The sequence below is a fragment of the Chrysochloris asiatica genome, unplaced genomic scaffold (assembly GCF_000296735.1).
Source record: "Chrysochloris asiatica unplaced genomic scaffold, ChrAsi1.0 scaffold00045, whole genome shotgun sequence".
NCBI classification, from domain to species: domain Eukaryota; kingdom Metazoa; phylum Chordata; class Mammalia; order Afrosoricida; family Chrysochloridae; genus Chrysochloris; species Chrysochloris asiatica.
The window spans coordinates 3,481,831-3,495,227 of NW_006408563.1; the positions used below are offsets into that span (position 1 = coordinate 3,481,831).

The 13,397-nt window shown below is 39.9% G+C and overlaps 1 protein-coding gene across 3 annotated transcripts in view; it reads right to left on the reverse strand.

The window, feature by feature from the left end:
- Nucleotides 1–753: 753 nt before the first annotated feature.
- Nucleotides 754–13,397, reverse strand: part of PARD3B (par-3 family cell polarity regulator beta) — a 1,706,387-nt gene continuing 1,693,743 nt past the window's right edge. For all 3 annotated transcript variants that reach the window (XM_006861955.1, XM_006861956.1, XM_006861957.1), the window contains exon 22: nucleotides 754–1,111. In XM_006861955.1, the coding sequence (XP_006862017.1) occupies nucleotides 754–1,111 (358 nt within the window). The remainder of the gene's footprint in view (nucleotides 1,112–13,397) is intronic.

The window sequence follows — 13,397 nt, forward strand, 5'->3', positions numbered from 1 at the left end:
TGGATTTCCTTTTGAAAGCTCAGAACAAAGCTTTCCACCTTCTCCCAGGACCTACCACGACATTTGCAGTTGACTAATTTTTATATAAAAAGTGAAGAACCATGTTAAATGTTTAGTAGGATCTGAGAATCTACTAGTAAAGTAATTTTCCTCTGGATATCAAAATATTCAAGATCATTAGTCTTGTGTGTTGCTGGTTTCTTTTTTTCTTTTCCTTTTTCTTAATGAGATATCACTCACTGAAGATATCCCAGATTTGTTGTCTTTCTGCCACCTTTCAAACTTAACATCTAATCATGTGGGTGAGGCTTAGCCTCTGGATGGATAATCATTCCTGGTAGAGACAGCCCTGAACTGCCAATTCTGTGGGGTGTGTGTGTGTGTGTGTGTGTACACATCAGTACAGGCCATCTAGCCTGGGAGGCACCATGTCATCAACGGCCATTGTTATGTGCTTGCTTGTTTAGTGGCAATTCTCATTAAATGTAGTAGTTATAAAAGCATTTCAAATATTAAATACTACTGTTTTCATAGTACCTTTCTCTTCCTTCTGACTTTTTTTTTTCTCTAAAAAGCCCTCTTTCTTCCTTTTCCTTCAGACTAGTATTCGAGTGTTGTGGCCTCAGTGAGAGAAAACCTAAACTGTACCAGATACCATGGAGAAATATTCAACGGGAAGAAGGCTTTAAGGTCTGGGAAGGGCAAAGGTACGGTTAGATGTCTTCCTTCCGGGTAGATCTAGGTGGCGTTCAACTATACAGCTGCAGTCATGGGGTTTTTCTGCCGGGGATCCTGGGTTCGATAGGTGTACTGGTCTGGGCTGCCCCCACGGGGCCCTGGTCTGCTCATTTCCTGGTAGGCTGGTGCTCTGTGGTGTTGTGGAGGAGAAGGTGGAACATCTTGTCGGAACGGTCCTTTGTGCTGGGGTGCTGGTGGGGGTGGGCAGTACTGAGGATACCGGAGACCTGCGACCCTCAAATCTGGAGGACAAGGATAGCTCCCTTTGGGGGGATGCACAGGATGAACCCCTGGGTAATATGGAAGTTCCCTTTCCTTGTAGAGTCCTCGAGGTCCAGCTGTCATATAGTCTACAGGATCCACAGGTCCTCCCCTAGAAAAAGAAGAACAGACTCACGTTAGCAGCTATGAAGCTAACTGTCTAGTTGAAGACCACCTTTTACAGCCTTCTGTGTAGTTGGGTGTGCCCACAGACTAGGTGGGATGGGAAAAGAAGTAATGTATCGCCTTAAAAACAAGAGAGGAAACCTTCTTTCCTTTTCTCTTTCCTCCTGACCATTGGGTGGCCATGTTAGACAACAGCTGAAAATCACATGCTGAGGAAGGCAGAGAAACAAGCATGCAAGAAACTGGGTCCCCAATACTGGGGAGCCACCGTATCAACCCTGGACTGCTTGTGTTCAGACTGGAACATGACAGAGAAATATCTTTTATCTTGTTGAAACCCTCTTATGTTGGTTTTATTATACTAGCCAAACTAGTATCCTAACCAAGACAATGAGTCTGACCCTTTTTTGTGATCATGAGAATGCCCCCATTCTCTATAAAAGGCAGCAGAAATGCCCAGGTCTTTTGGAGCTAAAACTTGCCCCTGGGTTGCATTCCCTTGTCTTTTAGGTTTGTGCGGGTACTCTTTAAATGGGCCATATTGTTGTTGCTGTTTGCTGTCAAGTCAGTGCTGACTCATAGCAACCCTGTATAGGATAGCCAAGGAGTGGATGGTGGGTTTGAACCACTGAATTTGGAGTTAGCAGTCCAGTGCTGATCCTACAGTGCTACACCAGGACTCTTTACATGGCTTAAAGTGATCTTAGTTAAAGTGATCAGTGGTGGTTAAGTACTAGATATTTTCCCTTTCATGAGAGACACCTGTTTGATTCCTTGTAAATGCATCTCAATTGAAGTCCACAGTTCATATGCTGCTATGATGCCTTGGGTGGCACTGTAGGATCAGCACTGGACTGCAAACCACAAAGTCGGCGGTTCAAAACCACCAGCTGCTCCTGGGAAACCCTGTACAGAGTTAGAACCAGCTTGATGGCACTTAACAACAACATGATGCAGAACAGGTTTCAGCAGAGTTTTCAGACAAACACAAAACGGGAAGAAAGCCCTGGTAATTTATTTTAAAAATTCCGCCAACGAAAATCCTATTGATTACAATGGTCCAATCTCATGCATGGGTGGGTCACCATAAGTCAGGAGCCCACCAGACAGCAGCTATCAACAACAGTGTTACATAAACCCTAGTTGGCTACTCTCACACCCCTGTGTATATTAACATGCCTTCTTTATGCTACAATTCCTAGAAGACGTCCAAGCCCAAAGGGAATTACCCACCTAGCGCTTTGGTAAGGTAATTCTACCACAAAGAACAAGATGTACTACCAGGCCAGTAGCTGAATTGGAAAAACCAAACCAGCTGCAAATTGTACTCAGGGCAAGAGTAAACACTAACAGAAAGAGACCCTGTCAGGATCTCTCTGCTAAAGACAACAAGCATCTTCTGGTCCATTTGCCATAACAGAAGCAATACGTCCCTAAACACTGTGCAGATGACTGCATCTTATCTAGCCTGGGGTTAAACATATGAGTTCTATTTGCAGCTCTTAAAATCCCATAAACCTTCTGTGCACTCATTTGCCACCACCAGATCCTTCCCATTGTTTACCGTTCCTCCTTTTCTTTCTCTCTTTTCTTGAAAAACAAAAAAACAAAAAAACAAAACAAAAAACAGCAACAATAATAATTAATGAAAAACCTTCCACCGTCAGAGTATAAACCACTTGAGCACTTGAAAAGAAATGACAGGACTGTAAGAATATAGTATCTGTGGTTAATCAAGCACTGTCAAGAGGGTCAAAATCAGCCTATAATCTAAGGAGGTCGATGTTAAAACAGCCCTGTAAGTTCCACCAAATCAATGAAAGGTTGACAAGCTCAGTGCATGTGGAAAGCAGCATGTAGACACGTCTATCAGGACGAATGATAGAATTTTCTCTCCTTTTATGTCTTAATTTGGCTATGTATAATAATGAAAAATAGATCCTTGCGCTATGAGTAATTTAGTTAACGAGAGTTTACTGATAAAAAAATGAAATTGTTTGCGTACAAGTTATTATAACATCAACCACTATTATTCAGTGCCGTTCGCTTTGCTCTATTTTAAATTGCCCATGACAAATAGAGCACAAATACATAATCTGTCACTCCAGTCCTGGGAAATAAAGGATTGTGATTTTACCTTTCCCTTCTTCTTGCAGTCCACATTTTTTTTTTTTTTTAATTTAGAAAACTTCCAGCATTCATTATATCTTTTATCATAAAATGTTTAAAGTCTTCTCCCACCTTGTGCTCTCATGTCTACTTCCTTTTACTTCATGTTAGAGATTTCCAAAACACTTAAACAAAAAAAATCCTTAACCTATGCTTTCTCTCAAAACCTACTGAAGACATTTCTCTGCATGAAGTGAAACATGTGGTTTTTCTGCACTCATTTTAAGCCCTGGGGATAAATCACTGACATTTGCAACACACAAACATTATCTGCCTTAAAATGAACATATAACCAACACTCCCTCCGGACTCTTCTTAGCGTCAATGTTTCCTGTTTAAAATGGAAAGAGAGCAAGGAGGGATTCCAGGCCTTGGACTATTAGGGTCCTATTCTTTCCCCTGAGAGTTGTCTCTTTGAAAAGAGAACATTATGAAAGACAGGCATGCCGTGACTTTTTTTAATTTCTGAGAGACAATCCAGATCAAGTGGTGATGTGGCAGTAGCTACCCTGTAGATACACGACAGACAGCGCAGGCAGGCTGTGCGCACCAGGGGGACAGTCACTATCTTACCTTCCACACCTTGTTCTCTGACACATGGAACTCTCCCTGCGAGAAGGGAGGTTTCCCACGAGCAGATGGGGAGAACTCAAGACAGATATGGCTTCCTCTGAGGGGAGATTTTATGTCTGGGAGTTTGCTTACATGTGGCAGAAACCCGGTGAAGTGGCTGTTCTTTGTCAAGAAATGAAATCATGGAAATTGTTGTGTTCTGTAGAACTCATCATAATGGTTATCTTTTTTAATTTTTCAGAGAGAAGGAAAACAATGAGCTGGCCTATGAAAACAATTTTAAGGTTCAAAGAGTGTAAGAATAAGTTGTTTTGTTTTTTTTTTTGGAAGGGTGTGGTTGCTCTTCACAAAACCATTTTTTTATTACAAAAGAAGCATCTCCCACAGGCTTTTGTGGAAACAACTTCTGAGCGCCTGCCAACATGATTGTGTGCTTGTGTGTATATTGACTAAAAAACTTTTTAAACAGGAATAAAAAACAACAAACTCCCAAAGACCCAAATAAACCACCTCATTAACGGCACACAACTTGCATCAATGCTAGGGGAGGAAGAAGTGAGAATTCAAATTTTAGCTTTGGTGATCTTGAGTTTCCTTTTTCATAGTTTTTCATTTGTCTGGTGGTTAATACAACTGGCTGATAACTGAAAGGTTGGAGGTTGGAGGTTCAAGTCCACCCAGAGATGCATCACAAGGCCCAGTGATTATACTTCGGACAAGTTGGCCATTGAAAACCCTACAGAGCAGAGCTATACTCTGATACACATGGCTCACCAAGAATTGGAGTCAACATAATGGCACCTCACTGGTTTATCTGAGTGAAATTTAGAGTTTGTAGGTCCATTCTGGGGCCAAACAAATGTTTATCATGATGACTGAAGCGGTATACTTTGAGGCCACCCCGAGAAACCCAGGGTCACCTCCTCTGAGATTCTGATTAAAATAGGGATTCAAATAGCAAATGTTTCAGTATCTTCAAGACCCCTTGTTTTCATGTGATCTCAGAAGTTTTATTTATACTATTATTTTTCTTTAAAAATATCTTTTAACTTAAAATCTAACACAGAATCTGTAATGTAAGTCAGAAAGCATATTTATTAATATTATTTTCTTTATAATTCTCTGAGAACCTCACCATTAAATTCTCTCTGTAATTTTTTTCTTTCATTTAGCTAATTTTTTTGGATTAGGCACATTTGTGGAGGCCAGAAGATTTTGCTTGGAAAACTCTTAGGGCCTACCTCAGGCATACAACAGTATTCATCACATAAATTTATGCAACAATGAATGCTAGGCTTTAACGTTTAAAATGATAGGAATGTTGTGAAAACAAAATAATGATCACTTAAAAAAAAAAAAGGTAATTTTACTGCATCTCAGTATGCCACTTTTTTTTTATTAAGCAAAAAAAGGGATGGGAAAGCAGAGGCTTCTGAATATCATCCCTCTTAATTTTTGGAAGGCATGACCCCAAACCTGCTAAGGTTCAGTATTTGAAAGACTGACTCTGAAACAGATGGAGGGACATGGCCACTTTGAGTCTTCTCACCTGTCCTCGTCGCCCACATAGTTGCAAAGGCAATCTCCTTTTTCTGTGTTCACAACTGTCAGCTACTCTTAGCTCATCAGTTTTCATTCTGTTTCCCGACTAGTTAAGTACTCTTCTGGACCATGATCATGTAGAAGGGAGGAACTGAGTCTCATTTATCTAATGATCTCCTCTTGCACAAGGCCTTGCATATTGTAAATGCTCCATAAATGTTGGATTTGTTCAAGAGAGTTTAAAATAAAGGGGAAAAACTCCTACAAAACCCCCTAAATGTACACGGTTACCACAGAGGCAGAGGCAGGGTTGGATAGAGGAGGAAGAGGAGAAAGTAGACTCTAACTGGGAGCCAGAAACTGACAATGGATGAGGCAAAACTAGTCAATGGTTGAGCAAAAGAGGTAGGAAGGGATGATGGGCTGAGTAAAGGGTTAGATTGGGCCTCATATAGAATGATTGTAACCTTTATAAGGGTAAGAACTGTTTTCTGTTGATCTTTTTTGCCAAGAACATGATTCCATCTATTTTACCTCTGTTGCTCTGTATAGTACTTGAAACACAGTGGGGGCTCACTGAGTCTTAGATTTCAATTTAACTGACTCACCAGTGAGGTCAGTATTACTAAATGATGTTCAGGAAATTCAAAGCTATCTTGACTAAAAATGAGTTGGAAACTGACTTTATGTAGTACAGGATTAAGTATATCTATAAAAGTATCAGTTCAGGACTGTTTTTATTATGACCCAGGAAAGAGATTTTCTTTAATTACATCATAAACACAATAATGTAAGAACACGTTAATGTAGACTTTCAAGCCACAGTGTACAACAGGGTTTCAAATAAAGGGCTTCAGGGAGATAAGATCAAACAAAGTTAAACATCAGGTATATCTACCATGTATCTGGGCTTGGGGATTGATGAACACAAACCAGAAGCCGTGACAATGTCCAATTGCCCTCTGTCCAAGTGTATCCCAAACTTTTCTGTAGTAGAATACACATGATGGATGATTTTCATATAAGCCACATATGTCCGAGAGATGCTAGGATTATGCAAACTTGTCTACCACCAGCTGTAACTCAATGTTCTTCCCTCCCATTCATGAAAGCACAAGGGATTCAAGAGAGTAAGGACATCATTATTAGTGGAAGGGACCTTGAATCTGTCATCATTTATTAGAACAAATCATTTGCAACTTTCAAATATTAGAAGCGAATCCTTACAATAGAGAATGATCACAATTCATACGTGCATCTCGAGGCTGAGTTGAAGACCATACCTGAATTTCACTCCTTTTGGGAAGAGGAAGGACAGATGAAGTCAAAGACTAACCAAGGGGGGAACCAACTAAAGTAAAAGACAATTTGTGGCTAGATGGTTGCTAAGGAGTGGGTGAGTTTAGCAGAAGAAGAAACAAGGCATGCAGTAAAAAGTGTGAAAACCATAAAGAATTTATGAGCCAAGGTCCAGCTTAAGCATAAAGCTTTGGATTTCTCACTTGTGAAAAATATTCCACAGGGCAGAATCCTGTTTCTCTTCATTTCTGTTCTGTGTGCAGCCAGACAAAGACAATTTCTTTACTTCCAAGATAGTCTTTGTGGATTTCCTTTTTTTTTTTGGTAAAAATTGATACTAACCAAATTTGGGGTTTAAATGGGAGGAAGTAACATCATGTGCAAGTCCTGGTGCTGTTTGAAGGAGGTTCTCCGTCTTCTTGGCAGAAGGTTGACATCTGGCAAAGCCATGCTACTCTCAAGTTCACCATATACAGATTGCTTTCTAGCTGAGCTAGTATGGGGGCTTTCTTCCACAAATACTGCAAAGCTAAAGACAGATCAGTGCAAACTAATATACTTGTAGCACTTGAGTCGCCCAAGCTATGTGGACATAGATGCTTTTAGTCTGTGTTTGGAATTCCTTCAGTTTGGGTTTCTAGTTACCAGGGCTTCGTCCTGGGTACAAGCACGAATGCGGTTGGCCAGGATTAGCAGAGGCCTGTGCAACGTACATTACATAGCTTTGAATTCTGTAGTTTTGGAGAATCACCAATTATAATGATCATTTGATGGCCTATGTTATAGAATGGATTACAGAAAAATAATCCCACTTTCATCACTGACATTTCCCATTGTATTATGAGGACAAGACGCTGCTGGAGTGAGGAGAGAGGTTAACATAACATATTTTCCCATGGCTCTGTTGACACCAAGGAAATATTTGCAAAGATAATGGAAGAGAAATGATAACAATTGAGCGCGCAGATGTTTTGAAAATGAGTTTAAAACAGGTGTAATTTTTGACAGTTGATATGGACTGCTTCTTTAAAGTTTTTCAACACTGACCACAAACCACATACTGGATCCTATATAACAGTTTATCAGATGTTATCTGGAAAATAAATAGCCCTGGTGGCACAAGGTTTAAGCACTTGACAAAAGGTCGGCAGTTCAACCTACCTAGTGGTTCTGCAGAAGAAAGATCTGTGCTGTGATCTTTTCCTGAAAATATTACAGCCTAGAAAACTCTATGGGCAGCTCTACTCTGTCACATGGGGTTTCTATGGATCAAAATTGATGTTGCAACACGTAACAACAATAACAATCTGGAAAATTCCTCTTAAGAATGTTTCTTCCAATCAGCTTATGGGAACAGACCCTAAAAATGGTCTGGCTCACCACAGCCAATGAGCATAACAGAGTTCACAAAGCCAATGTTCTACATTCTACATTGGTGAGTAGCAACCAGGCTCTTAAAAGCTCATGAGTGGTCATCTAAGGTCAACTACTGGTCTCTCACTATGTAGAGGAAAAAAGAGTGGCAAAAATTAAAGGTGCTTGGAATCAGTGAGCCCAGTGGACTAATAGAACACAGGAATATTTGTTTCCACCACTCTGAGACCAGAAGAACTAAATGATGCCTGGCTACCACTACCAACTGTTCTAAAAGGAATCACATTAGAAAGTCCTAGATAGAGTAAGAGAAAATGTGCAACAAAACTCAGAATTACAAAAAAGACCAGGCTTACTGGTCAGAAAGCAACTGGAGGAACCCAAGACTATGGTCCTGGATACCCTTCAGGTCTGGAACTCAACTCACCCTTGTGACCCAATTTTCAACCAAGTAGTGGACAGGTAGATAGGGGGAGCAACAACACCAGTGAAGTGTCCTACCATGGAAGAGTTAACTATTCAAGATAAAAAAGGCAGCATTTACCTAAGGACAAATTTCAAAAGGCCTGGGAAAGAAGGTGGAATGGAAAGAAGAATCATAGGGAAGAAATAGGATAACTGATATTACATTGCGATTACAATCATTGAAATGCAATGAAGTATATGTTTTTTTGTTTGGTTTGTTTTTATTTTCCCAACATTAAAAAACAAAATAAAACTTTTTTACTGTGAATTGAGTGAAGATTTACAGAGCAGATTATCAGTCCCACATCCAACAAATCCTACACTTCATTTCATTACAATGATTGCAGTTCCCTCCAACAGTATTAACCTGTGGTGTTGTGAGTTAATGCACCAGACTGCAAAACCACTTGAACTGCAAAGTTGATAGTTCAAGCTCACCAGGTGCTCCTCGGAAACTCTATACAGCATCGCTATGGGTCGGAACTGACTCAATGGCACTTAACAACAACAACTTGACACGTACACTCCTGTTTGTGTCTTCTGCTACTTCCATCTTGTTTCTGCCAACCTCCCTTTTGCTGTATATTGCCTTTTCCATCACCCAAGTTGACATGTGTCTACTCACTAGACCATGAATTTCCCCTTCTCTCCCAGTCCTACTAACCATAATAGAACAACTCGTCTAGCAGAAAACCTTTTCTTAAATTTTTACAACAGTGGTTTCATACAGTATTTGTCCTTTTGTGATTGACTAATTTCACTTAGCATGATGGCGCCCATGTTTATCCATGCTATGAGGTGTTTAGCAGATTCATCATTGTACAACCTTGCAGAGTATTACATTGTGTGTATGTACCAAAGTTTGTTTAACCATTCTTCGGGTGAGGAACATTTAGACTGTCTTCATTTTTTTGCTACTGTGAATAGTGCTGGAATGAACATAGGTGTACATATATCTATTCATGTCATGGCTCTTAATTCATGAGGACATATACTAAGTAGAGAGATTACTGAGTCATATAGTATTTTTGTTTTCAATTTTTTGAGAAAGCAACATATCATTTTTCACAGTGGTTACACCATTTTACTGCCCCACCAGCAGTGTAGGAGGGTCCCAGTCTCTGCACAAGCCTCACCAGCATTTGCAGTTTTCTGAACTTTGCTATTAGTAGTAATGCTAGAGTATGATTATATCTCATTTTGTTGGCTTATGATCACAAGCATTTCTTCATATAATTGTTGGCTGCCTGAATATTTTAGTGAAGTGTCAGTTTATGTCCTCTACTCATTTTTAAATTGGATTATTTGTCATCTTCTTGTTGAAGTGTTTTATAAATTTTGGAGAGTAGTCACTTATTTGAAATGTCATTGTCAATTTTTTTTTCTAGTCTTTGACTTCTCTTTGTCTCTTTTGGTGAAATCACTTGATGTACATAAGTGTCTAATTTTTAGGGGGTTTCAGTTATCTGTTTTATCTTCTCCTGTTTTGTGTGTTTTCAGTTATGTTTGATAGTGAATTTCTGCCATGTATGAGCCCTTAAGTTTGTTCCTAGTTTTTCACTGATGATCTTTATAATTCTAGATTTTACATTTAGGTCTTTAATACACACTGACTGAGTTTTTGTATACGTTGTGTGATATGGGTCTTGTTTAATTCTTCTGCAAATGACAAATGAAGTATATGTTTTGTTTAAAGTACAACAGATGATTTACTCTGTAAACCTTAGTTCAATTCACAAAACCCCCCCTCCCCATTTTTTTTTTAAATCCTGCTATAATCCCCTTTATGAGGGACTGAGAAGTTTCTAAAGTGGATATTGAAGACCATTAGAATGGACAAAGATGAGAACATATACATAGAAAGAAATCTTGTGAGATGTAAACACTCCCCTGAGTGCCCACAGAACACAGTCATGGAATCCATTTGAGAGACACCTGCAAATAATTACCTGTGATTTAATCTAAAAAAAAAAAAATGGTCACCCCAAAACACAAATCAGTCTAGCTCCATACTCACTGCCGGGGAGTCAATTCCAACTCATACAACCCTATCAAACCAAATAGAAACCCCACAGGGTTAAAAAAAATTTATTTAATTTAAGGTTTTTATTGTGGATTGAGTGAAAGTTTACAGAGCAGATCATCAGTTTCACATGCAACAAACCATACACCTTATTTCATTACAATGATTATAATCCCCTCCATGTACCATCAGTTAACAGTGTTTCTCTCTATTCACTTTAGCTCTTTTTAAAAAAAAAAAAAAACACTGAGTCATATATAGTAATCTACGTCCCCAAAAGGCACATTCTGCAAGTCCGCCTCCTGGCCACCAGCTCTTAGTCCCTCCCTTCCCGTGAATCTAGAGTCCTCAGCTGCTCTCTCTCTCCATGTCCCCATCTCTGCCTCCATCTCTGGTGTTGCTGCTTCTCTGGATAAGGTCTCCCATACCACTTGTGCTCTTCTCCCTTGATGATCCTAGAGCCCTTTGTTTCTGGACTGTAAGATTAACCACTCCTCTGTTTTTGTTACAAAACTTCTACCTTTACAATTGTGACAGTCACAATTAGTCATGATAACAATCACTTACTATTGAACCATATGAATCTTATCCCCATCTAGACAAGATAAAAACTATTCAGTAGGGATTTTTTCCCCCAACACACTATTAAACTAAACTCCCCCACGAAACCCTGTAAGCTAGTCACTTCGTGACACCGTCATTTTAGGTAGCCAATGTCTAAGTTGCCCATCCCTATCTACCCTGTGTGCAGAGAGGATAGCATTGGTACTTGATGTGAAGACTCCTTCCCTCTCTGTTGGTTTTTAGAGTTACTACCTCCATGAGTATAGGTCAGGTTCATCAAATTGTAGCAATTTATCCTTGTTTCCTTTATTAAAAAAAAAAAATTGTTTTTTTAATCTTCCTCTAGTCAAGTTCTGATTATCAAGCCATTGAGACTATGTAAAATGGGTACTATCTGCAAATTTGGGTGTTCTTGTGTATCTCTCCTCATTTCATATCGGTTGGATGCTTCTCTCAGCTCTAGCCCTCTGTGGTTATGGCCTTGTCTATGGACTCAGGTGTCAGACTGACCTCCCAGATCCTCCTCACCACATTTTGGATCAACCAGCCCTGCCTCTTTTCTCTCTCATCTCCAGGTCAATGGGAGTCAATGGACTGTCGTTGAACTCAGCCCATTTCTTCATCGTTGCCTTTCCCCCTCTTCCACTCACCACTAGACCAATGTGGTTGCCAGCAAGCTTACATGCCCTTTGAGTTTCAGTCCTAGAGGGGGGTTTGTCCTGAAGGAACTTGATTGCTTGCCTTGATGGCTTCCCAGAAAACAGCTTGCTTATTCTTGTAGTAGCCAGTCATATTGACATTTGTGTTTTGGTTTTTTCCTGATGATCTTTCTTTGAAGATGTATCTTCTGTTGTTCTAGCTGTTGCAGGCTGGTCTGTTTGTCCTTTCTAGTGGGGATGTCCCATCTCAGAAGGTTCTAGATGGAACTCAGGATTCCACCTGAGGTCCTATACTCTGCAAAGGCTCAACAAGAGGCCTATTTCACTGGGCAAGTTCTAGGACCCCTTTTAGGTGTTCCAATCAGTTATAGGCTGAAGATGGGCTTACAAATTTTCTACAATCACGTTTTCTGACATTCCTTTCTATCCCACTCAAGTGTCTATTTTACAATAGTAGGCAAGGGAAACCAATATACATAAGACAGTCAAGCATCTTAGTATAAGGTCCCCTCTTCACACTATGCCTAGATCCCTGTATCACAGAGTCCTGTTGTTCAAAGGTTGAGCATGCGTCACTATTTAACCTCTGTCCCACTTAGCCCATGCAAACCTGTCTCAGTGTTTCCCTATGTACCTTGTTCTTCCACCTTCTCCTCCTTCTTGTATTGCCCTCTCCAACACCCGAACTATGATGTTTCTGCCCTTACCCTATGCTCTACCATCGCTTCCCTCCACCTTCCCCTAAACACCCTACCATTGTGCTTACCTTATATTCCATTAACTCTTCCCTCCATTCAAGACAGTCTATTTTATCCTGTAATCTACCTGACCTTCTCACCACCTGGATCTCTGTTCCTCTGTGTTTACCTTCTTCCACATTGTAATTGTTTTGATTGTAGACTGACCTCCCAGATTCTCTGAATTTGTTCTTATAGTTTTATTCTTTTTGTGACTCTTCCATTTGTCAATTGAGTTCTGGGTGATGCTGCCATGTATGTCAGTCTCTGGTTGTTGTCTGTTCTTGTTGGTTCTCAGTCCATAGAACTCCCTTTAGGATGTTTTTCATCCTCTGGTTATCCTGGAATGTTTTGATTACACCATTGTATTTGATTGACAGCTTTGCTAGGTAGAGGATTCTTGGTTGGCAGTTTTCTTTTCTTTCAGGGTTTTATATATGTCTCCCCATTGCCTTCTTGCCTACATGGTTTCTGTTGAGAGATCGGAGCTTACTCTGATTTGCTTGCCTGTGTATGGAACACTTCTCTTTTCCCTAGCTGCTTTCAGGATTCTGTCCTTATCTTTGATGTTGGGGAGTTTGATTATTATAGTTCTTGGTGATTTTCTTTTAGGGTCTATCTTTTCTGGGGTTCACTGAGCTTCTTGAATGCGTATCTTTTCTCTTTTCAGGATGTTAAGGAAATTTTCTTCCAGCAGTTCTTCAACGATCTCCTCTGTGGATTTCTCTGATTCTTCCTGTTTTGGAATGCTGATAATTTTAAGTTATTCCTCTTCATGTTGTCATATGTGACTCTTAGACCTTCAATTTCAGCAAGCAAGGTGTGTGATCTGCATATTGCAGACGATGAATTATTCTTCCTCCAAGC